At 36.2% G+C, this 25758-nt stretch overlaps 1 protein-coding gene across 19 annotated transcripts in view; it reads left to right on the top strand.

The window, feature by feature from the left end:
* TRDN (triadin) overlaps positions 1 to 25758 on the top strand; it is a 231918-nt gene that overhangs the window by 165226 nt on the left and 40934 nt on the right. For 16 of the 19 annotated variants that reach the window (XM_058835672.1, XM_058835685.1, XM_058835682.1 and 13 more), the window contains 4 exons: positions 1560 to 1610; positions 3422 to 3472; positions 4045 to 4095; positions 14898 to 14927. In XM_058835672.1, the coding sequence (XP_058691655.1) occupies positions 1560 to 1610; positions 3422 to 3472; positions 4045 to 4095; positions 14898 to 14927 (183 nt within the window). The remainder of the gene's footprint in view (positions 1 to 1559; positions 1611 to 3421; positions 3473 to 4044; positions 4096 to 14897; positions 14928 to 25758) is intronic. The other 3 variants (XM_058835684.1, XM_058835673.1, XM_058835679.1) reach the window with 2 other exon arrangements.

Raw genomic sequence — 25758 nt, 5'->3', positions numbered from 1 at the left:
TTGTTATTGTCATTTGCATGAGAACTGTATCTTTATCCTGAGGATATCACACACTGCTGCTGCTTCATCATTCCATACCATCTTCCTAACCTGACCCAGCTTCACCCCTGGAGTGGAATGCAGGAGGAAAGCACTATGGTGAAAGCTGGCTATAAGCCAGTTTTTTGTTTTTCTCCTTCTGGGACAAGCAATAAAGTGGTCAGTTGAGAGAAGTTTGAAAAGTCCTCAGTGAGTAGCTGTTTAAACTTCTGAAAATGGAAACCTTCTCCCTGGAAGAAAAGCAGAACTGGTGATCTCAGTTTTCTTGGCTCAGCGGGTGGGGAACTTGGTGCACCATGTAACGTGTCCTGGACTGAGAGTTGCATCCAAAAGTTGCAAGAGTCACAAGTGCTGAACCTTCTTTAGGAGCTACATGTTATTGAAAATCTGAGGGAGATCTGCTACATGGAAGGCAAAAAACTAGCATGGGCATATGGCACAAAACACACAAGGCCAAAGATTTGGCTGTGGCTGCAAGAGTGGTTGCTGATCACTGAGCTCACCAGCGTGCCCTAAGTGAAGTGCTCAAGTGGGGCAGCTGTTGCCTCAAGTCTTTCAATATAGTCAACACAGAGGCTACCTCCAAGGGTTTCAGGCTTGACCCTGGAAGTTTTCTCTCAGTCCCCTGAAGAAGAGTCCACCTGCTGCTGTGAAGATCAGGCTCCTAATTTCATGTCTCCCTGTGCAGCGTGGTTTCTCCAACAGATCCAGCCACCCTGGAAGTGAATTTTTTCGGTTACAATTCACACTAAATCCAGATGGATAAGTGGGATCGCTTCCTGGTACCATGGCAGCCACAAGGATGTCCAGAGTTAAAATTATTTTGTAAAATATCTTCTTTTAGCTTTTTCTGTTTTACTGAAGATTTGGTTTACTTTCATTTGGAATAAATGGCATGGTGTTTTTAGATGTTTAGGTGCTATATCCTGTCAGATGGAATGCAGCTGGCTCTATTTAGCATTCTGCAGGCTGTGATATTCTCTCAAACCAAATTCAAGCATATCAATTTCCTTACTTTGGAAAAAACTATTTTCTCCTAATTTCCCTCATAAATACACTTAAGATGTCAAGAGACTGTTGCTTGAAAGAAATATTTAAACATTAGTTGTTTACACAACAGTGTATGCTTTTCCTGTGCTTGCTGACCCTGAATGCATATTCCCTGAAGGACTGAGGCAAAAGATAAAGCAGAAACTGTCTTCATGAAGCTTTGGATAAGAACCAAAGAATTCCTAATCCTGTCATTGCTTGCATTTTCCTCTTCTGTCTAATTTCTCTCTTCTATGTGTTCTCTACAGACAGTCACCAAAAGCAATTTCTATTCTTGCTTTTGCCACTTACACTATTGCACCTTAAAAATATGAGACAATCTCTCGAGAGAATGTAAAGAGAGGTCAGGCTTGCATCTATTCATGTTCACAATTTTAATCTTAGTTTTTAAATATTTTTTGAGTGTTCTGTTACATATAGAAGGGCACTCCTATCTTCTAAGTCTCAGAAACATAATTATCTCCCTACAGATTCCCTGAAAGGGAAAAATCCCAAGAATCCAGAGAGCTTAAGAGAAAAAGGTAAGTGAAGAAGTAAGAAATCCAGACCTGAATATCAGAACAGTTATTCAGTCTAGAAAGAGCTCTTTAGTGGGAATATAGAAGCGTGGAAAACCAAACCCATCCTGGTTCCTGTTTAGATTATTTTAGCCATTATATTCTTTTTAATAATATTTGTGCTGTACATATCCCAGTAGAATCCCTAGAAATCATCTGAGCTTCTTTTAAATGTGGATATTTGAATTGGCTTCTTAAGGAAAATACTAAAATTTGTTTTTATACCACTTTTGGATGTTTGTCTGTCAAAAATGTGTTGTCTAAATCCCATAGTGGGAACATTACTGAAGGGAACTAGGCTAAATCTGGTCCATGTGGCTACAGCTCAGGAATGTGGGTATGTGAGAACGAAGCTGGCTGAGGCTACTGACAAATCCAGGTGTTTGAGGGTGACTGATACGTCAAGATTTTTTCTTAATTTGTTTGCAACATGGGCACATACATCTCTGTCTCTAACCCTTTCAGTTGCAAGACCACTGCTAACTGTTCCCACAGGGGTCACAGGTTGCTTGATAGCATCTATTTGGAGAAAACCCTGTTTATTGCAATGCCATGTGTATTAAACATTCTTTCTGGAGAGTTCTGAAACAGATGGAAAATTTAAACGAAACGGCAGAGGCTATCAGAACTGTGCCTGGTTCCTGAGCTGGAACAGCACACCTGAAGTCCAAATTATTACAAAGTCCCATGTTTTTGGAAGCTGGAGGTATTCAAGGCAGTCCAAATTATGGCTGCTGAATAGTTATAGAACAAAATTACACGATTCTGCAAGGAGTGTATTATTCCTTCTAAAAACTGTAGGAAATGAAGCCAGGACATCCCTTGTGGCTGAAATTTCACCTCTATGCCACTGCTGTCAGTCCCTGTCTCTCACCTAAGCACCACAAGAAGATCATAGTTTTCTTTTATTTGTGCTTAGCTAACTCCTAAATTTTTGGGGCACTTTTGGGGTATTTGGTTGGTTGGTTGGTTTGTGGTTTTGTTTTGTTTTTGTCCTTGGGTTCTGCCTTGTCAGTTACTAGAAAGAGAGAACCAGAGTATCAGGAGTTGTTTTTTTTCTCATCTCTTTTAATACTTTGTCATATACTGAAGAAAAAAAAAATTAAAGATACAATTAAGTCCCTGGACTATTGATTTTGACATAAAATATATGAATGTACATTTGAAGCATGAGCACTGCTCTTCTTTTATAGCCAGTTTGCCTGTGATTTTAAAAGGCTATATATATGCAGGAAGTGAAATTCTGTTCACAGGTAATACCCATATGGCCTCTTTGATATTAAAAGAATATTGGAGTCCTGAATGAGTAGCTGGTCCTTTTGTCACTCCTGAAAAAAAAAACCTTCCACTTACCTTTATCAGCAGCCTCTGGCTTTCAAGGCCAGGCTTTCTAATATTTCAATTGTATCAATGTGGATTAATTTCTTTTTTGGGGTTCAGCAAAAGAAAAGGTCATTAATACCAACTGCTCTATAGAATTTCTTTCTTCTTTGTCAGTAATTTTTCATTGCCTGCTTGAGAGAGAGCTCCACAGTTTCCTCAAAATGTGAAGAAACTAATGACATATTGAAGGCTTATTATTTTGCATATCCAAAGAAAGATGAATGGATGACCTTGTTTTTTTGTCCTGTTCTTTATTTCCATGCTGTTAAATCCATTTAATTATCATATCTCTTTTTCTCTCTGTATATCAAATTGTTTGACCTGCTTTCTTTTCAAGTGTCATCTTATTTCCCTAACGTGACTTGTGATAAATGTTAAATGTTTCTTTCCAGAGACTGGTAAAAGAAAAGATGTGAAGTCTCCAGCAACCTTAAAGGAAAAAGGTAATGTTTTATCATTATGTGGCTGGCAAATAACAAGTCTTCTGCTGGTATCTCACTGCAGTTTTGATATATTTTGAATTACAGGCTGCTGGTGAATAGAGACTAAACCTAGATTCTTCTCATTTAATAGCTCTGATATATTGAAAGAAGCAGTGTCTGACATGATTCAGAAATAACAAAGTCATAACCCTTCTTATTGTGGTGTTCTTTAACTGCTGTCTGAGCTGCACAGCCAATATTGCAGTGGGAGTGCTAGTCTGCTCCGAGTGAATTAGTAACAGGGCTGCTACTGAATGCACATGACAGGCTGAAATGATAGGCTGCACAGGAATGAGTCCATGGTTTGACCTGCAGAAACTTTGCCAACAAATTTAGTGGGAATCATTTTTGGTTTGCTTTCAAATTTATTTTGTGTCTTTTATTGAATTAAATGGAAATTCTAATCCATAACACATCTCTTACACGTTTGGTTGATCTGGTGTTATGTACATATGTTAAAGTACCAATGAGCACAGTGTACGTTTATATTGCTAACTTTCTCTTTTCATTTTTGTGTTTAATTTCTTTTTCAGACTCTTCAAAACAAAAAGAAATTAAGGCTTCAACTAATCCTAAGGAAAAAGGTAACAATCCCAAACTGAGCTGAGCCTTAATATAAATTTCAGTTGAGAAAATAAATATATTGTGCAAGGACTCACAAATTAAATTCTAGTTTCTTTGGTTAGCTATTCCTAAATATCCTTGAATGGCATCCTTTGCTGATGGACACTCTTTCTACCTGGCTGAACAAGTGACAGGTGCATATGAAGCTATACAAGCAAGTTGTATCTGTGGTACTTTATAGACTCCAAAGTCAAAAAATCATTTATTTTCTTTTTTCTTCATTTTGTCCCATTCTTTCTATTTAAATTAGTCATTTCAGATTGCATTTTACTTCTTCACATATTATTTAATTGCACTTTTCTCTCTCTTCTTATATTGAAATATCAGCAAATAAAAATCAATTACAATTTAGAGTACATCTCAAATTTTAGGCACTGTAATTATAATTAACCAACTATGTTCAGGTTTATTTATTAATAACAAATAAATTCAAACAAAACTTTATTTTACTTTTATCCTATTTGCATATGGATTAAATTCCATTCATTCATTATTAAACAGTCACTCAGGTTAAATGTGTAAATAATTTAACTTGGATAAGAATATGTAATAACTTGTTGGGTAATAACAGTTATTTAAGTCATGGCAATGTAGTAGTCAATCTTAAAATCTTCCAGTCAGTTTTGTAAACTGTTTCAGATAATTGAATAACACTGCTTCCTATCTTTAGAGTTTCCCTAAGGAATACTAGAAAAATTGAGGCAATATTTTCTCTGACAAAGTTAAGAAAGGAAGCATTTGCAAGTTTTTAAGTGCAGCTACTTCACCTGGTATATAGGAGAATAGCAGAAATCATTTATTACATTGCACAGTTGTATCATTCTGAATCAAAGGCTTAAATGCTACCAGAAAAACAGTGCTACTGAGAGCAGCCCTGTCATGAAGGACTTGGGGGTGCTGGTGGCTGGACATGAGCCGCCAATGTGCTCTTGTCCAATTGTATCCTGGGCTGCATCAAAAGCAGGGTGGCTGGTGGGTCACAGGAGGAAATTCTTTCCCTCTATTCTGCTCCGGTGAGACCCCATCTGCAGTGCTGCATCCAGCCCTGGGGTACCACAACAGGAAGAACATGGACCTGCTGGAACAAATCCAGAGGAGGCAACCAAGATGATTAGAGGGATGGAGCACCTCTCCTATGAGGAAAGGCTGAGAGAACTGGGAATGTTCAGCCTGGAGAAGAGAAGGCTTTGGTGTGACCTAATTATGGCCTTCCAGTACCTGAAGGGAGTACTCAAGGAAGATGGAGTGAGGTTATTTACAAGGCCATGTAGTGACAGGACAAGGGTGATGGCTTCAAACTGAGAGTAGGTTTAGATTAGATTAGATGTGGGGAGAAATGTTTTACTGTGATGGTGATGAGTAGGTTGTCCAGAGATGTTGTGGATCCATCTCTGGAAGTGCTCAAGGCCAGGTTGGATGGAGCTCTGAGTAATGTGCCTACTCAAAGGTGCTGCCATGGGAAGGGGGTTGGAACCAGGATATCTTTAAGGTTCCTTCCAACCCAAACCATTTTATATTTTTATGAAAATGAACTAGGGCTTAAATAGCCTGAAACTCCTTGTAAAAGTCAAAATAGGTGAACCTGAATCACCAGTTCAAGGTCCAGGGCATTAGGTACACATTATTGTACAAATCCATTTAGTTTAGTTTAGTCAACAGGGAGCAATAGCCCTTTACAGAAATTGTTGACAATTGTTGAAAGAGGCCATCCAGAGAAGTGGTGCAGTCTTCTTTCCTGGAAGTATTTAAAAAATTATAGATATGTCATTTGAGGACAGGGTTTAGTAGTAAAAAATTGGTGGTGGTGCTAGGCTGACACTTGGACTTGATCTTAAAGGTCTTTTCCAACTTTAATTCTATGATTCTAAGTGTGAGAAGATTTTTGTATATTGATTACTGGTTTAATGGAACTTGGTTTTTTACTTCAAGCTTGAGGCAAGCAAGGTTTATGGTCGTCCTGTTAGGTCCTTGCAAAAATGTCCATAAAACATAGTGATGTTAATGAACAGTTAAACATTAATTAGACCTTTAAGTATTTGACTCTTGACCTTACCACTGAGTTTCTTCTCATAAGTATTTCTGGTTGGAATTATTTAAGTGATAATGAAAATAAAATCTTATTTACTTCAAAAGATCAAGAATTGTAAAGAAGAAATACATGTCTGTAAAAGCATTTTAATTTCAATGCTAATGAATTAGCTTCCGTGAAGTGTCAAACACCCACCCAACTACACAAATTATAAGTATTTAAAAAATACTTAATTAACTCAGTTTGATCAGACAGTGAAACAACTGGTGAATAACAGCTCCTGTCAAATTCCAAAACTGAATTATTTAAAGAAAGGACATGTTTAATTAAACACTGTAGAATTCCACTGACTGCACATGAAGTGGTTTATGCTTGGTATATTTGAAAAGGAAAATTACCACCCAGAAGTGATTAACTCTACTATCTCTCTTTTCTTTATAGTAAAATTAAGTGTTCTTCCTGTAGTAACTGACAGAACACATGCAAGGTTTTTCTTATAGTATAGCAGTAAAAAGTACAAGCTATGTTCAAAAGTGAATTTTCATTTCATGAAGATTTTTTCTACATGGCCTAACTTTTTAAACTACAGGTTAAAATACTGTAAGAAACATAAAAATCTGTGTTGTTGTGTTGTCTTACAGTCTTTTAGTTTTCTGCTTGTCAAAACACAAGAATGAAGATTTGAATATCTAATGTGAAGTATGCTGAGTTTAACTCTACTGCCATTTAAAGGCCAGATTAGGATTTTAGGTCCCATTAGAGATTAGGGATTAGGGATTAAAGGATTAGGTCTCCATTAGAGACACCTATGATTGTTCAGTTGAAGAAGTGTGGGTGAAATCTGAAGTAGAATTGATTTGTTTTATATTTACAGCAGGATATTTGGATGAACAATGCCATAATCTAGTGGAGTTTGGTACCACTGTGTTGGCACAGCCTTTACAAGCTTCCCAAGCAAAATGAACACTACCCACTTCAGTTATTCCTACTGGATTGAATACAACCTTGCATGTCATCTGTGGATGTACTTGATGCCTTGCACAGCTCACTGTGAGAGAACAGATGATATCTCACACCTCAGACAGCATTTCTGTTTGACTCTAGCTGACTCTATAAGAAAAATATTTGGATTAGGTTCTGTTAGACACACAATTAGACCAACTGCCTCCTAAATCTTGTGTATCTTAGGTCTGCCTAGCAAGCAGGACTACAGATCCTCCAAGGCCCCTGATGCAGGACTGCAGCAGGAAAGCTGAGTAGGAAAGTTGAGCTTGAGTGAGAGGATCTCGGGTTGCATACTCGTGTACAGTGACACTTTTGTGTCAACAACAGGGTACAGTAATTTGCTAGTCATCAAAGATTGTAACACAGCAAATCTTATACAATCTTCATTTGGAGGCAGTTCAGCTCAGTGGCTGCAGGTTTTTAAAAGTTGTTTCTGTCTTTTCTGCTTCACGTGGCAGCTATGCTATTTCTTAACTCTTGGGATTCAAATAAGTGCAACATTTCCAAAAGCAAATACAACTAACTCGGTGACACTGAATATGCATGACAAGACATTGACATTTTGTCAGAAGAGTGTAACCCCAATGCGTAAAGTGGCTTTAAGCATTCATGTGGGATGCTGCGCATCACTAACCCTCTCTTTCTTAACAATGATATGCCACATGTCACATACATCAGGAAGACAGTTTGAGAAAAACCTCTCTGGGGAAAAGTAGTCCAGAAATTTTGTGGCCATTGCCCTGTAACCAAGTGTGAGCAGGAGGTCACCTTTATGAGCACTTTGTTTTTTTTACCCAACTGAGATTACATGGAGTGCTTTCTCAGAGGACATCTCAGGTTAAACTAGCCAACCAAAAATGCCTTGAGAAATAGCAGTGTTTTGATTAGCACTTGCTACTTTACAGAAATCTGTCAAATCCTGTGTAAATTGCTGTTACAGAAGTGGCCTCAGTGTAACCCCTTTGTTATGATAAATACATTTCTGAAATGTGAGAATCAAATTCACGCAAGTTCACTGTAGAATTATAGCATAAAATCCTGACTAATAGAGAACTAAAATGTAAGGTAGATATATTTGGTATACAAAAATCTCAACATCATCCTGTTCAAATGGCCCATCCATTACAGAACATCATTGCTTCACACTGTTGGTAAGAAATACTTCAAGAAAATACCAGAGCATTAAAAGTCAGACTAAGATAACGACACATATATAACCAAGACTGAGTCATAAGGGCATGTATAAAATTCCCATTTTGAATCATCACTCCTCTGGAAAAATGCATCAATAGAAAGAAGTTTTGTCATAAAACAAGAGAAAAAGAACAAAAGTAACATACATAATGTGAATTAATACCATTTTAGAAAAGGAAGGAGTTAAAATTTTCATTTCCAAAAATTAAATTATATTTCATTTCCAAAAAGTAGGTTACATACAAAGATGAGGTATGTTTTATGGCAAAAGTGTGCAGTTATCCTCATGTATATCTTGATAGGAAAATACGCTGTATAAGTAGTGCCTGCATATGTATGTAGAAACATAGTCTTAGTAGTAAAAATAGGTTTTTAAATGAAACTATGTCTACATTCCAATGCTTAGTAACCTTTCCTGTGAAGAATTCTTCTTGATGTCCAACCTGAACCTCCCCTGGTGCAGTTTGAGGCTATGTCCTCTTGTCCTGTTGCTGGTTGCCTGGGAGAAGAGGCCGACCCCCACCTGGCCAGACCCTCCTTTCAGGAAGGAGCAGTAGGGAGCAATAAGGTTTTTCCTGAGCCTCCTTTTATCCAGGCTAAACATCCCCAGCTCCCTCACCTGCTCCTCATAGAACCTGTGCTCCAGACACTTCACCAGATCCATTGCCCTTCTCTGGACTCACTCCAGTACTTCAGTGTCTGCCTTGAAGTGAGGGATCAAGAAATGAGTCTAAGATTTTATTTTTGCATGATTATGCAATAAATCAAAATTCTTGATATAAAATATTATTGTTTCATGTATTATTTTAGATCAGAAACATGGTTTCTCTCTGACTGGAACAATGTGCTTGTCAAGAGCTGTCAGAATCAGGCTTATTCTGTTTGCCATTTTCTCATTGACTCATAGAATAGCTTAGATTAGGAAGGGTCATCTAGTTCTACCCTCCCTGAAATGGACAAGGAAACATCAAACAAGGCCTAGTTTCTTAAAGCCCAATTCAGCCTGACTTTGAACACTTCCAGGTATGGGTCACCTACAATTTCTCTGGGCAACTTATTCCAGAGCCTCACCATGCTCACAATAAAAAAATGCTTCCAAATATCTAATCTAAACCTACTCCCTCTCAGTTTGAAGCCCTTTCCCCTTGGGACAAACTGAGAGAGTTGGGTTTGTTCAGCCTGGAGAAGAGAAAGTTTTGGGGAGACCCAAAAGGGACAGACATGGGTTGAAATAAGAACAATTTTCTGGAAACAGCAATGCAATAAGACAATGAACAATAACAGCTATGATATTAATGGCAGTGTACAAGAAGAAAAGCAAGGAATTCATAAAAGAATTGGAAACCCTAGGCAATAAATGACCTCTCCCTCCACCACCTACCCAACCTGGAATCCATCTCTACATCCCCAGAAAATGATGTGAGGTGGTATAGGATCACCTCTAGGTCCTGGGTGTGCTCCCTTCTGGCTACTGTAAAAATGAACCCTGTCATAGCAGGATCCAGAGCATAGGGTTAATAATACATACAGTGTGAATACCGATAATTCAACTCAGTTTGCACGCTTTCTTTCTCGACAATTTCCTTTTGTATTCTCATTTAGACGATGCTGGTAATAAAAAGAAAATCACTGTAAACTTTTTGTGGGTTATCTAGTGAATAAATTTTATCTTAGTAGGTCAGCAGCTATGTCTTACAAATTAAGGCAAAAGGGATAGGCAGGTTATGAGGGAGTTCAACTGTAACATCATTCTTGCCCATTAGTGATAAAATGCATTAATATAATTGAATAAGAGGTTATTTCTCCAAATCTGTTCATTAAAACCTGGACCAGAGGAGGAAAAGGGCAGGAAAGGCTTTTCCTGCTACTGGATGAGAATCTTTCTAAATAACAGATGCTCCAGCCCATTGAAAGGCTAAATTCTCATCTCTGATGCTCACTATACTGGTTCCTTTAACCGTGGTTTCTTAATATGAGTAGGATTTCACTTGACATGGATAAGAGAAATTCTGAACTCAAAAAGACTGAAAGGTGGAGAAAAAATATCTTCTAGGAAGGTCTGAGAGAGAAATATCACTTTATATGGTTCTTAAATATTTTAAAAGAGTGTCTTCTTCTCAAGCTATGAACAGATGGACAATTTATGGTGAGATGGGCAAAGACAATATCAGCTCAGTGTATGCCAGATGCTTTGCTGTAGCTGTCTACATGAGGTGGTTTTCACTTCAGCATAATAGCATGCATATGAACAGTTATCACAGAGTACCTGACACATGGGATGATTTAGCATTTGATCTTGTTTCGCCACAGCTTACATGTTTATAGGCAAAATAAATATAATAATTTAGTCAAAACTTCAATCACTTTCAGACAAAACAGTCACCATGTCAGGGCAAACACACTTAAATTACTCCAGGGTTATTCAGAAATTTAATAATCTATCAGAAATTTGGTGAACTCATAATTAAATTCTGAAAAAAACAAATATCTGGAAAAACACTAAATTCTAGCCTGCATTGTATCTAGAAATTGAAACTGTGTCTTAGTAATAATTGTTTTCAATATAATAATAAAGTAATAAGCACAAAATTTATTTAGTGGTTTAAATAGACCTTTTAAAGTTTCAGTATAAGAATTAGTGCAGAAGCCAAGTAGCTCTGCTGCGTAAGACCTACAGTATTAAAGAAAATAAGTATCTGGTTAAGAAGCAGAGAACAATTGATTAATTTTCATCTTGCTACTTGTTTACAGAATAATTGCTTATGATTCCATGTCTGGACTCATGTTATATTCTTTAATTAACAGAATAACATAGAAATAGCAATGTAATGAAATTTTCAGATGACAAAATCAGTTAAAGAATCCCGGATCAGAAGGACCTGTGATACATTGAATTTACAAGGTGAACAGCAGCACGATGTCAAAGAAAATTTAGTCAATAAATAGAATGCAATATGTAGTGGAGGGAAAATATTAAAGAATTATTTATCTCCAAATTCACTATTTAAATTCAGGAAAGTATCCAAGTATTGCTGCAGACAAATCAGTGAAAAACTTCCTTCCATATGCAAATCCTTTAGGAATAATGCAGTAGGAAAAATACACATAATATTCTAAAGCTATTGCATAAATCAAAGCTGCATCTTGTCTAGAGTGTTGTGTACAAAACCCTTAAATGATAATGTGGCACTGGAGTGGGCTAGGAGAAACAAGAAAATTCTCATACGAAGTGAAATAGGAAATATTCAAGATTCCCTTTGAGATTAATTAGTATGATCATGATAAGACTGAAAATCACAAATCTAAGTCAAGGGCTCTTTAAAAATGACACAATGAAACTGGATATCTTTATGGAAATGTAGCTTTCATAACTAATTATTGCAAATGTAGAAATAAAGTTAAACTTTGTGTTTCAGTATGGAAATCAATTGCTTCTTATAAGAAAGTAAAGGGAGAATTTGTAGGAGTAACTTCTATGACCGTATTTAGACTAAATATATATTTCTGGCTATTGCTGGGTCATAAAGCTACATAGAAAGGACTGTAGTTGAGAAAGAGCCAGTCTTTTCAGGATTTTTGCTGCTTTCAAGACATCTTAATGGTTTTGGAAAGGTTTGTGTTTGCTCAACAGCTCAGAAAAAAGGTCATTTGAAAACACCACTATGTATGAGACTGAAGGACTACTGGTGATCAAGGTTCAAGTTTCTGATAAAAGTTCAAAACAATAGAACAGCCTTAAACTGGAATTATTTTTTTCCTCCTTGAAAATACTTGCCAAGTTATCACAGTTTTCTGACTTTTCTGCCACTAGAAATTTACCTTTATTTTCCCACCCTACATAAAGAAAATGTGAACAAGGTCCTCCATGGCTTGTAACGATTTTTTAATCTATTCCAAAACTTAAACAATGACAATGTTCATTTCTGGTATAGTTGTCCATCTAGGTTTATAATTCCAGAATATGGTATGTATATTCTTGATAAATGTGTTTTGATTTGTATACTATCTATGTTAACTGAAAAAATATAGTTGCAATTGGATAGGCCTAGAAAAGACAGACTGTAGTTTCAGGCTGCTAATAGAGTCCTCTTTGAACAGCTTTGTATGTGCAAATTCCTAATTCAAGAACTGCAAGACAAGTCCCACCAAGTACAGAGCAAAACAAGTTGACTCAAGAATTTGTTCTTTCTCCAAATAATCAGGGTGAAAAGCACATGGCCAAGAGCATCTCTTATATTGGAGCATCACATTTTCTGGTTCATCATTCTGTTTCATGTCCTTCCCTTCCTAGCTACCATACTTTATTCAGTAGGTAATCTGGCCTTTTATCACCGGGAAACCAAGTTCCCTGAGTAAACTATCCATCTTTTTGCTGCTTTTCAGATTCAGACACATTGCTCAATTCTGAAAGAGCAATGTAAAGGATGGTGTTCTTCTCTTTTTCATTTATTCTTTGTCATTTTACTTTTTGAGTAACAGGATTTGACCAGAGCAATGCTACTGGCTAGTGGTCAGAATGAGGCCTCCTCTGTCTCATGAGATTTGTGGAGTATTTACAGTACATTCCAACGGAAAGACTGTGGCCAAGGTGAAAATTCCAACAGATGTCACAACAGGATATAGTAGCATATATTACGTATAGAAACAATATATTCTATAAAAAAAACAAGGCCTGGCCCTGCCTGGGGAGCAGAAGCACAGTGAGACATCCCATAAACTGGCAGCACACAAGTCAGGAGGAGCCCAGAGGTGCACTGCCCATTCACCCATAAGCCCTTCCCAGAGTCTCCATATTTGGGGTTTCTGTTGATTTGAGGCTCACTTCAACACACCAGAAGTGGCTATGAAAGTATGCCTTTCAAAGCCATTGAGGCTCTTATAGCAGTCTCTGGGGGTAAAAACTACCAAATCTGCTGTAACAACAGTTTGTGAAAGGTGCATAGCACAGCTTTGATACACACATTAACTAAAAAAGTGAAATGATTGCAAAGAGGACCAGATCCTAGAAACCTTGTACCAATTTTTCACAATTCTAGTCTGAAACCTTTTTTTTTTGAGCACATTCTCGAGATGCCTAAAATTTATCTACTTCTCAATGGAGATTAAGTGGTAGAAAACTGAAAATCTTTGAAATCAGAATATTTTTGCCACAGACCATTGATAAATAGCATTTTAGTAATTTGAGGTTTAATCAGCTCCTTCTTGATCCATTTTATCCAAATGTACAAATAGTTTGAAGTAAAATAATTTCTCATTTTAAGAACACTGAAGAGACAGAGATCAGCACCCAAACAAAATACAAACATTTGAAACTACTAGGGAGTGTCTAGCCTCCTCTGACCTCATGATCCTTGATTTCTGTCCTTTACTGGGGCACGTTTTCCAATGAAGGGCAGAGTTCTACTTGTTTCATTTCCAATTCCAGTGTGACATCAGATCCATTCATACTGACAGCCACGTGCTGAACACCCTTTTTGGGGAAGTCTGGGCTCTGAATCTTAATTCCCCTCTCTTCTTCTGCCTGCAAATGCTAGCCTAAGGCAGAAGCTTACTAGGACCACTTCTAACAGACATTTCAAAATAAAGTGACATCTGTAACTACATTTTTAGAAGTTTCAATCCTATAAATGTAGGCTGGGGAATAGGTAGTGCATGGATTTTTGAATGGATTTAAGAATAAACTTGGCTCATCTCCATCAGAGTTGCAGCAGTCATCTGTAAATGCAGGTAACTCTCATTTTAGCCACCTCATCCCTTTTAGTAAAATTTTGTTATGATTTCACAGGACTCATTGTAGATATATGCAGGGTCTTACTGGAGTACTTGGCTGAGTTTTAGGGAGCTTTTATTCTGTATCCACAGACTGACTATTGGGCACACAGCACAGCTTCCATTGAGGAACTAATTCCAGGTTTTTAAAATTTAGTTTAAACTTTAAGGTAACTTTAAGTTTTCTTACAGTCTCTTCCCCATTTTCCTTCCCACAAAACTCAGGCTATGGGATTTGGAAGTGGGATTGCTGGATAACCAGGTCTTAAAAATCTTGATACTTGTCAGAGGCTTGGAAACAACTTCAGGCAGTTTTTTTACTTCCTACTTTATGCATATTTTTAATGTTAAAACTTCTTGTAGCAAAAAAGCACACATTTCTCTTAAATTGATGATGTCTCATAATCTTTTCCTATACTCCTCTTACCACTTTATCCATTTCAATCTATCCTTCTCCTTCATTGTTGATTTTGAAATATTCACTCTGACTCTCTCTCGCATTAGCAGTGTCTGGGAGGAAGGATGACCATGACTAAAGTTACACATGAGAATGTAGAGAGCTGGAATTTGCTCTCATCAATAGCAGAGCTAGTCTGTGAGGAAATTTCCTTCATCTGGAAAAGAAATTTATTTCTTTATGACATAATACAAGTGTGGTTTGAGATATGTACACAAAGGCTCATATAGGTGTTTGTTTGAATTATTTTTACTGATACTGCTATTATCTTCAATTTTGAGAACACAGTATTTTTGTTTCTATTTCAGCTGCAGTGAAAAAGGAGGGGGAGAAGAAAGGTAAATCAATCTATTCCCTTGACTGAAAGGTCTTTCAGGCTGTGACTGCTGTGAGAAATGTTCCTTTCGTTCAGAGATACAATTGTGATGATATACAGCATTGTGGTGACATACAGCACCTCGTGTGCTACCATCAGCCAACTTTATCTGCTCCTGCTGTGATAACACTGTTGTCATTTCCACTATTGGTAGCTCCTTTTCAAAACAGGCCAATACAGACCAGTATCAGACACTTCATCATTCTGGCTGGGAGAAAAATGAAAGGCCTATGTAACTACATTAGGATTTGTCAGAGAACAAAACTGGCAGAGCACCATGCATGCTGACCTGGCTGCTTGTTCTTTGCACAAGTTGCTTTTCTAGGCACAATTGATTTCCTCTTTTCAGATATATACGGAGCTTGCATGTAACCTTTGCTGAAGTCATTCTCTGATTTTTTAACAGATTAGTGGAAAACTCTGCCCTAAATCAGAACCTAAAATACTACTTTTATTGGAAGATAAATATAATGTATTTATCAGACCCTAAATATCTATTTATAGTGTTGTATTTTGGAATAAGATTTGCTGAGTTAAAACTTTTTCTTCCTAATTTTCTGATTTTATTCAAACAGCATAAACAATTAAATATTTGCACTGAGATGGTATCTCTTTTAATCTATTTAATTTTATTGGGTACTGGGTTTATAAACTTGTCTTTCTCACTAAACAAAGCAATGGGAACATTTTCAGAACATAGCCATATATTTCTTAGGATTATTTGAGATTTATTTTTTATTCAATGAGAAAAAAATAGTTCTTTATTATTGATGGGAGATTTGGTGGAGAGGGTGAGGGGATAAGGAATGTCTTTTGCCATTTGGAAATTCTATGATTCACATAATTGAACAATGGAGCCAACCTTTATTGTCTATACATGAAGACATTTTCAATCCTACTAATTTATTATTTTTTTCTATGATCCCTGTACAAAGCTGTTAACTGAATTGGAAAAAAAAAATTATAGCCTCAACTGTTTTATCAGCTCATGAGTGAAATCTTGGCTGTGTTGATGTTAGTGGCAGAATTCCCATTCCCTCCACTGAAGCCAAAATTTCACTTCATATCTTAAACAGAATAATAAAATTCATTTCAATTATCAAAAACAACCATTCTTTATAGGTATCAAGCAGGCTATTTTGTCCAAAGATTAATTTACAACAACTGAGGCATGAAAGGTAGCACATGAAGCAGGGAGAATCAGAAAACTGGCAGCTACACTTAAAGCCATTGCTTTTCAGATGTCAAAATGTCTGTTGTGTTCAAAAATATGAACTGCTACGTCCTTAATAGAAAGAAAAGAATGAGGTAATTGTTAAGGGTGCTACTTTTCTCATCCTTGTCACAGATTATGGGACCATTCATTTACAGAAGAACACAAAAGGAATTTGTTTTAAATACCTAGTGCACATTTTTCACCAGTTAGGATTTTCTTCCCCCTTAACCATAATCTTCCCCAATAAAACTTACTGAAAAATGCATTTTTCATGAACAATCTTTGAAGTTAGATCAATTTTTCCATTTCATTTTCTTTTCTGTATTTCTTTTTTCTTAAAAAAAATCCTTTGATTTCTTAGTTAAAAGGATTTTGCAACAAGTACATGTAGGCTACTTTCAACCACCTGGCTCAGGCTGTATCTCATCCTGCTGGGTAGCACCAACCTATTTCACAGAAACATGGAAGTATGAAGTGAAATTCAGCTTTAGTTGTTTTTATGGTATCATCCCTTTATTTATTTTTTTGGATTAAACCTTCCTCTGGTTTTCTGAGATCATAACAAACATTGTCAGCAAGGAAGGTAGTGATTCTAGTGAAAAAGAATGCTAGAAAAATGAAATCTTCAGGGACTAAGGAAAACTGGTTCAGTGATGTTCCTGCCTTTTGTACATATGCAGTAAACTGAAATACTGAAGAGAAGCAGTAAGGCCTCTTCCAAAAAATGAACATGCCATGCTTTAGGTGCCATGCTTTCTCATCTATCTTCCCTCTCTCTGCAGGCCCCACATGAAAAATATTACATGTTACTAGCTAACTTCTAATATGATAAGGTTTTATTTATTTCTGCTTATTCTGTTGTCACAAGAAATTTCTCTAGGCTGTATGTGTATTCCTCTGACTGGCATTAAAAAAGGGTAATGTTCACTGGTTTTGCTTAAGGATACAATATTTTTTGCACAGCTGCAAGAATAAGAGAAGTAGCCAGGCAGTGCTCGAAATTGACTGGCTCATTATCCAAAATATATTGTGGTAGTAGCATGGGCTGTTCAAACAGCACTTTACCATTTCTCATGTGAATCATACAGCACTCAGACACTGTACTCTACATGAAGTTTTCTCCAATTATTTTGTCTTATTCAAAGACACATCTCTCATCTAGAAAAACAAGAATAATGAGCCATACAGAGTGACAAGCCATCATAAAAGAGAAGAAGATGGAATGACGCGTTCAGTTGATGGTATATTCTGTGCATAGCATAAATCAGACTTGAAGGACCTGGCAAGAGACAGAAAAGAACAAAATTAAGATGGAGAACGACTGCATATTGTGCTGATTTCTCCAAATATGGGTGATAATAACAGGAACCTTGAGGCACAGTTAATGCATGAAATTTAGGCATTCACTATTTCTCTTTCAAAGGTTAGGTCTCTAGGACTTTGTGACCAAAGTCCTAGAAAATGGTCAGCTTTACCTTCCAGCATCATGCTATGCCTTCTTTCAACATGTGTGGGATAGAGAAGCTGTCACAGAAATGTGTAAATGTTGTCAATTCCAAAAGGGCAAGAGGCAGCAAACCTTTGCTTAAGGAAGGCACTTCCTAAATTTCCCAAGAGGAAATCTGACTGCCAGTATACAAAAAAATTTAACTCTTGCTAATAATTTAAAGCACTGTGAGCAAGGAGTCAAACAAATTAAAATAGACCCAGGTGCTAGTGATGTGATATAAATCTTATTATTTCCAGGGCATCTCCAGAAAACAGTAGACAGAAATATACCATGCTGAAATATTTTAGCATTTTTTCACATTGAATGGCCATTTTTAAATTAAAGTAATATTAATAATTTATTTTGTTTCTATAAACCAAAGGAGTATTTTTATATTTCAAAAATGTTTTGTAACTACAGAGGGTTACAAAAATCCCTTCTTTGGAATAGAGCCAGATCAAAGAAAACTTCAAGTTTTCCTAGTTCTGCATAAAGTGGAATTTCTTAATTCGTACCTCCCATAGCCTATTTATTTCTGACTATAGAGGACACTGACTGAGTTGGGGAAGTCAAGCAAGTAAGCTTAGTGAGTTCCCTCTCCAGTGTCAAGAAGCCTTGATTTGTAAAGATTTTCTACATCTGTGTTTCTAGTGGACCAAACAGGATTCAGCCATGCCATGATCCCTGTGGTTGCTCATTCTCACAAGTACGTGTAAGAACATTCTCCTTGTTGAAAGTGCATTGAGAACCTGAGCTGCCAGGGAGTTGGTTTCTCCAGGCTCCTTAGAGCTAATGAAGAAGAGACAGAGAACAAACTCTGTCTTGCTTCTGAGAGCACTTGTAATTCAAGACCTCTGTGAGTCTCATCTGCTCTGTAGATTGCCTACAGTCAGATATTATGAGGACTTGGAAGTGAGGTGCAGGCGCTGGTTGCCTGTCAATAGCAACACTCCCATTCTGATTTTCAGCATTAACACTCTGACACCTAGCTCTTAAATTCATTCACTAGTTTTAGAAAGCAAAATGAAAATCACATTCATGTGACAAGTTTCATCAAAATCAATTGACAGGAGAATACGTGGGATCACATTTAGACATTTTCTCAATAAATGTAGCATGGTGTAAAAAATGTATATAACCTGAGTGCAGCTAAAATCAAACAAAAGGACAAAATGGGAAAGACATGTATATTCAAGCTCCAAACTACATCTTTTTTTCAATTCAGTAAAGAACAATTTTCTTCTAGTACTCCTTGTATCTTATATTCCTGTATGACTTGGAAAATGCTGCTCTGCATACAGAGTGTGGAACAAACTGGCTAAGGCACAACAGCATCATTTTCTATATATATAAAAATCAAGATGCTTTACAAACTGGAAACAAACAAAGCAAGGGGATTTCAGAACTGCTTAGTTTTGTAATTGACCAGAAAAATTGGAAGTCAGCCATCTTAATCATAAAGCAAATGGTCATGGTAGCATTTCATTTCTGCTCTGCTGCAGATGCCACTGGTTCAAGATGAACCACGGCTTCATTATTCCATTTTCCAACAAGTGTCACAGGATAAGAAAGTAGATTATCTGATTCCATAACTGCAAAATGTTATTTTACAATAACACAGCCTCTTAATAGATCTTTTAGTCCTAAACAAAGGGATTAAAAAACGCCAAACCATTATAAATGCTTTTAAAACCATTTTCTTAAAATAGGGTCAAAAATTCTATATTATATACGAGAAAATAGTAAATACAGCCATATGTTAGTATGCTGTTGAAACTAGCAGTGCTCCTTTTACTAGTATTTTGACCAGCTTAAGGCAGGCAGCTCTCTTAAAGGCAACAATGACCGAAACAGCCACAAGATGGAGCCCAAAGGATCTTCCAGACTGTAGTTAATATTGTCATCCTGCATCAGATTATGAGTTAAATAAAGTGATTTCACTGAAGAACACTTTACAGGAATCTTGAACTACAGACAAGATGTTTTTCAATGTAAATCCACTCCTGACTAAAGATATTTTCAATTTAATACATGGCTACCCATGCACTGGTGAGCTTTGATTTCCCATGCTAAAATAACAAGTCCCCAGCATTTTCAAGGAATATTGATGAACAGATAATTTATATTAAATAAAGAAAATTATATGAAAAGACTACATCAGGTAAATGAAATTTGCTTGACCTCTTTTTGCCTTGTCTCAACTATGTTAAGGGTATAAATAGTTCATGTCCATTTTACAGGGTTATGTGAGACTTAATGATCTTTACAACCTCTGTTTAGTGATGGACAGAACTTTCCATGTTGCAGATATTTCAGTGACATAAGACATGACCCATTAGAAATAAGAAGGTAGAGGAATGAACGTCTCAAGCTCTTGACTTCTCACTGAATTCATAAATTTTAAAAAATTTTTTAGATACTCAGATTAATGTAATCATTAAACAACTTTACCTCATGCAAATTTAGATGTCTAAAGTTAGGCATCTACATTGAAACTGTTCACCCTAGTCTCAGTTTAGGGCTGATGGAAAGAAATAAACATCTGCAAAGAGTGTTTCATCTGTCTTGTATCTGTGTCAGAATGTAATTACTTGTCTCTCTGGAGATATTTCTATTTCTCACTCAATTATAACAGGGAACAGAGTTTAGGTTTAGTAACAAGAACAGAAAACAAACATCAATGAATATTGGTATTGTTTATTGCTCATTAACAACTTTCCCTCTCTTTTAAGAATCTGACATTGAAAGAGAAGTGAGAAAAAGAAACAAGTAATTTGTAGACCTTAATAACTGATTGAATATCCACTCACACTGTACTTAGATGGAGGATCCATTGCAAATATTTAATCTAGACATTTTAGCAGTAAGGTGAAGTCTCTATGTTTATCTACCTAACAACTCAGTGTACTCACAGTTAAAGCACATAAAACTGATGATGCTACCTTGCACCCATGTTTTTTCAAAAAATGCCAATACTTTTATTCTTATCAGGATTTAACCAAAATCTTATTGGTTACAACTTTGTCATCTATTCAAGGTAAAATTGAGATTACACTCTTTTAAGTCTTATATAGCAACAAACCTGCAAAATGATTCATATTGATGGACCTGCCATAGCATTTCAATAGCAGTTATGATTAAAATTTATGTTAATTGTTCTTACTTGTGTTCAAGTACAACAGTAATTCATTCAGCCCCTGCTACCAAAAACTGGAGTCAGTTAAACTACTGTTTTAATAATTATGAAACAGCTGTGATTTCTGAAGAAAGAGTGCTCTGTGTAATTGGTGGCCTGTGTTGTTACTGTAAGTCAGGTATAACACATATATATTGGCATCATGTCAGAAACAGTCACACCTGTCAGTCAGCATAATACGCTTGAACACCTGCATATCCACATAACACATGTTTAATTGGCTAAAAATTTCCCCATGGGACAGACTATTACTTTATTGCGCTGCACAAAGATGTGTGCAAATGAATGCTCAGAGCTATTCTATTCAGATGCAATTCCAGAATGAATAGTTCTTCTAGTGTCAATCTACCCTTCTTTTTCTTATCTCTGCAGACATCATTTGCCAAAATGTGCTTTTACAAAGTCATAATTAAAACAAAAGCAGTGATCAGCAGCATTTTATGAGGAACAAAGATGATTCAGTATGTTATGCCTCTAGAAGTTAGTCATTAGCCCTTTGCTTTAATCACCATGTTAATTTGAGTGGCACACTGGGAAAAGTCCATTTTTTCAAAAGCTAATTCATTTTTGTTGTTCTCCTCCCCTTATATCAACTAATCTCTCCTCCAAAATTCTTCTTTTCTATATTTCCATAGTCATCTTTTTCTTTTCTAAATTATTATTATTTCACATTTATTTAATAACATATATAAATGTCTTTTCAGACATTATTATACTTTTAAAAGTTCAGTCATAGATAAGAAGAACCTCAACTAAGTCCCTTTTCAAAGTATGTGCATGGAATTTGGACCCTGGTGATTAGTTTGCCAGCTTTCACCAATAACAGGCCTTATGACTGAGGATTCAATTATAATGAATATTAACATCAGTAAGAGGTGCTACTTTTGGGCTCCAATTTTTTATACAGAGTAGTGAACGTTTTTTGCATAAACTAACATCTATATTCTGAAAAATCATTCTAACATCCTATAAACTTCAGTCTGCCTGATTTCACTCAGTTGGCCTTTGTGAGTCAATAATTCGTGTTGCCATAAAGACAGCCCAAGCTCCACTGTGTTTTGCCTTAGCTATATGCAAATGTAAAACTGATATTTTTAAAAGTGAAAGCTCGTTAGCATACTCTCCCTCATTTGTATGTTCCCATCCCACAGTTTCAGGGAACAGCACATGAAAACGTCAGAAGCTGAGGATGATATTGAGAGGAAGCTCTTCAGGTCTTTCACCACACGTGCCTAAAGATGAAATGCATTAATGCAGCAGATGTACCTCATCTACATTTGACTGAAATTTTACTCTTTCCAGCTCTGTCGATGGAAGATTTGTTCTCCTGGGATTTTAGGACTTACAGTACTTTAAAGAGACTAGTTTTCAGTGCTATCATGCAAGATTGCTGTTTCAATAACTTACATTTCCCAGAGCATTTCTACTGTTTAAGCGACAAACTGGGAAACAGAAAGATTGGGATCATTACTGGTGATTCCTAAAGGCATGCATCTCAGATTGAAGTTGAAACAATTCCTCTTATTAAAAGTCATTTTAAAATGTTGGAAATGTCTGTACTTCTTTGCCACTTCTATTATATTTGCATCATGATAAAGTTTCTCCCTTCCCTCCTCTTTTCTACTTTTTGGTTTTCCCTGTTATATAAAGTACTCTTGAACTGTCAGTTAAAAATAAGCCTTAAAAAACAAGTTGTTCTAGACAACATCATCACAATCCTCCAAAACCAAGAGTCAGCTCATTTTTCAATATGCAGCCCTGAGGTATAAAACAAACCAAACAGCAAGGACACAAACATGACAACTCTAGGAAAGCAAATAGATATCTTGGGTTAGGCTGCTCTGGTAATGAAAATAAGGCAGAAAGAACTGTGAGAGCAGCCTGACAGATTTTTTTTGGTGGAAAATGGCAATAGGAAAACCAGTTTGTTGCAAGTGAATACCCTACAGACACTAATATCAGTGGTTAAATATTAATGATAAGGGAAAGCCAAGGCATTTTAGGAGGGTTTGTCTTAACCATTTATCCTATTATCATCCCTCAGCCACTACTGATAGAGTGATCCAAGGCAGTCTGTGGAGATGCATAGACTCAGAGGAGCATTCCTAGACCAAGAGCAGGAGTAAGAAGATCAAGGTCTCTATTTCCCTATAAATTTTCCAGGCAGCCTTAATCACTTAGCATTTCATACTTGACATGTTAATGTGGTATAATACTTCCTTAATGTTCAGAAACCTGGACAAATATCCTGGAGAATACTAGGTTTAAAGCAAGCCAGAAATGTAAATGGATGTTGTAGGGGATTAAGAGATCCTGTGAGGACAAGACTCATACAGCATGAGCTTTATTTTAATCCTATACCAACTTCCCCTATGTATGCCACCACCACACACCTCTTGCTTTCTTTACTTTGACTCAGCCATGGGGTAACTCTTGGTCATACTCCGTCAAGGCAATTTTTTAATGTAGAGCAGAGGTGAGGATGAGCACAAGCCATTCTCTTTTCAGGAATCCTGCTGCAGCTAATCTGGTTTTTGAGTCACTTTCTAAGACATATGCTCAGTAGACTGGCTTTGCAACACAGTCTGCCAGCTGCTCATCTAGCCAGAAGAACTTGAGTAAGACACAGGCAGATATGACAGATCAGGTCTGCCAATCTAAAAAACTTATGTGAACATTTAGCTTCTCCTTTGAATGAGAAAGAGGACAGACAATAGCTTCAGAAACGTAGGCAACTGCTCCTTTACATAGTGGTAAGTCCTAATAACCCCCTTTTTTCTGAATTTATTATCTGAGACATGTAAGAAATATATTTTATTCTGTTTGACTTCTTTATAATACTGTTGCTTCACAGTTTGAAAAACCTTGTCCTAACTAGGACTAGACCAAAACTGTGTTATTTAAATTACTCATAATGATGTTGTCTCTTATGCCCTTGAAACGTAAATTTGGAAGGACTAATGTCCACTAATTTGTCTAAAGGACAAATAGTTAGTTTGCTTGTTACACAGGGAGAATGAACTCACATTAAATAGGGAAATCAAATTTTACCTTTGTCATGATGCATAAACTGGAAGGTGCACATTTCAAATTTAGATAATTCCATTAGAAGATGGCCTGCAATGTTGTGACAGATTAACGTTATGTGTGTGTTGTGTATTCATGCAATGTCCAGTCCAAAACATGGTAAAGAGTCTCTGTGTTCTCTCTAATGGGAAATAAACCAGGCTCTTTGTCTAATGGAAAGTAAATTTCTTATTTATAATACACCTGTAACTATCTAATTGGAAAGAATTTTCCCAGCTACAGCATGTGTTATTATTCTGTTTTTCTTAACTAAAACAAGTACTTCTGGCATTGCTTTTATTTCCTGCACAACATATTATTTTCTCACAGAATATTCACACTCAGAAATGTATTTGCTGTCTGAATGGCAAAACTGTTATCCAGATGAAAAACAGAAATGTTATAATCAAAAACCACATTCTTCTTTTAGCCTTACCAATTTATGGTTCAGTAAAATGCAGGATTTCATTTCTGAGCCCATATCAGAATCTAATTTACAAAAATACTCCATGTATAGTTAATAACCTTGCGGCCTTCAGAATAGCAGGCAACTTAAAAAAAATTTAAAATGAAAAACAGCAAGATATCTATGAAGCCTGTTTTCCAAGTTTAATTTAGAATGGCAGAAAAGACATTTCAAATTTTTGCTGAGAGTAGAACCAGATAATTTCATTAATACAGTTCTTATGTAGCTTCAAATACTTCATCAAAAATCCAACTGTTTTCATGTGATTCAAACCTGACCTTGTTCCTCCTCTTGTACAGCTTAAGTGTTAAACAAATTAAGATTAAACACTTACTTAAGACTGACTTTTCTAACACTGTGAACAATAAGTACTTTTTTACCCAGTAGGTAGTCCTGTTAGCTAATGACATCAGAACAACTATTTGAAATGAGACCAAGAGCTGATTTAGCCCTACACCTTCTTGCTATCACTGGCCAAAACAAAAAATGCTTGTTTGCACTTTCAGTGCAAGATACTACATGAAGTGTGTGAGATTCCCAGAGCTGCCAAATGCAGCCTTTAATTTCTCACACTTTAGGCTAAATAACATATATCATTAAACATTTGACAAAGTCTGACCTGGACTTCTGTCTTGCTGTTTTCACTAAGTAGAATAAAAAACAAGGTACTCATGGTATAGATAATTGTCACACTGTAAACATGAATCTAATGGTATTGGGATTTCATTTTTTAACTTTCTGCTTAGCCTGTAAGTCATTTGAGTTGCATTTTTTTATGAGATAATGACACACAAGAAGGATAATATTAATATTGAACAGACTGAAATCACAGCTAGCAAAATATAAAGGTTTATTTTTAAGGCCCAAAAACCATGTCAAAATTTCACCTTGGTATTTCATTTCAGTTTTTTTATAGAAGAAAATATAGATATGTTTTAGAATAACCAACACTGTAGAGACTTTTAACTTTAGAATGTTTTCATTGTTTCATCAAAATATCTGGTAGAAATATCTCTGAGTGTTATGCCAGAAATAAGAAAGCTGGACTTTCAGGCAAAGCCCAGATAGCAGTAATCTCACTGTTCAATCTGTCTTGATGCTGACATTATACAAGTTTGTCTAAAGAATGCCTCCACAGAAACGATGGAAAAAGACAACAGAGATACTTTCACAAATTTCAGGGACCTGACTTTAGCTGAGTCCATATTGTTTTAAACATTCTCTGTGGCTGATATTTACCAAAGGGAAATTTTCCAATGGGAAATAACAGTACTGGCTTCACTGGAAAGTTAAGGAGTAATTTATTTTTTTATTTTTTTTAGGCAGATCTTAGAAAAAGATGTTATTACAAAAGTTTGCT

Source organism: Poecile atricapillus, chromosome 3 (genome assembly GCF_030490865.1).
Source record: "Poecile atricapillus isolate bPoeAtr1 chromosome 3, bPoeAtr1.hap1, whole genome shotgun sequence".
Lineage (NCBI taxonomy): Eukaryota > Metazoa > Chordata > Aves > Passeriformes > Paridae > Poecile > Poecile atricapillus.
This window is presented reverse-complemented; position numbering and strand designations above follow the sequence as displayed.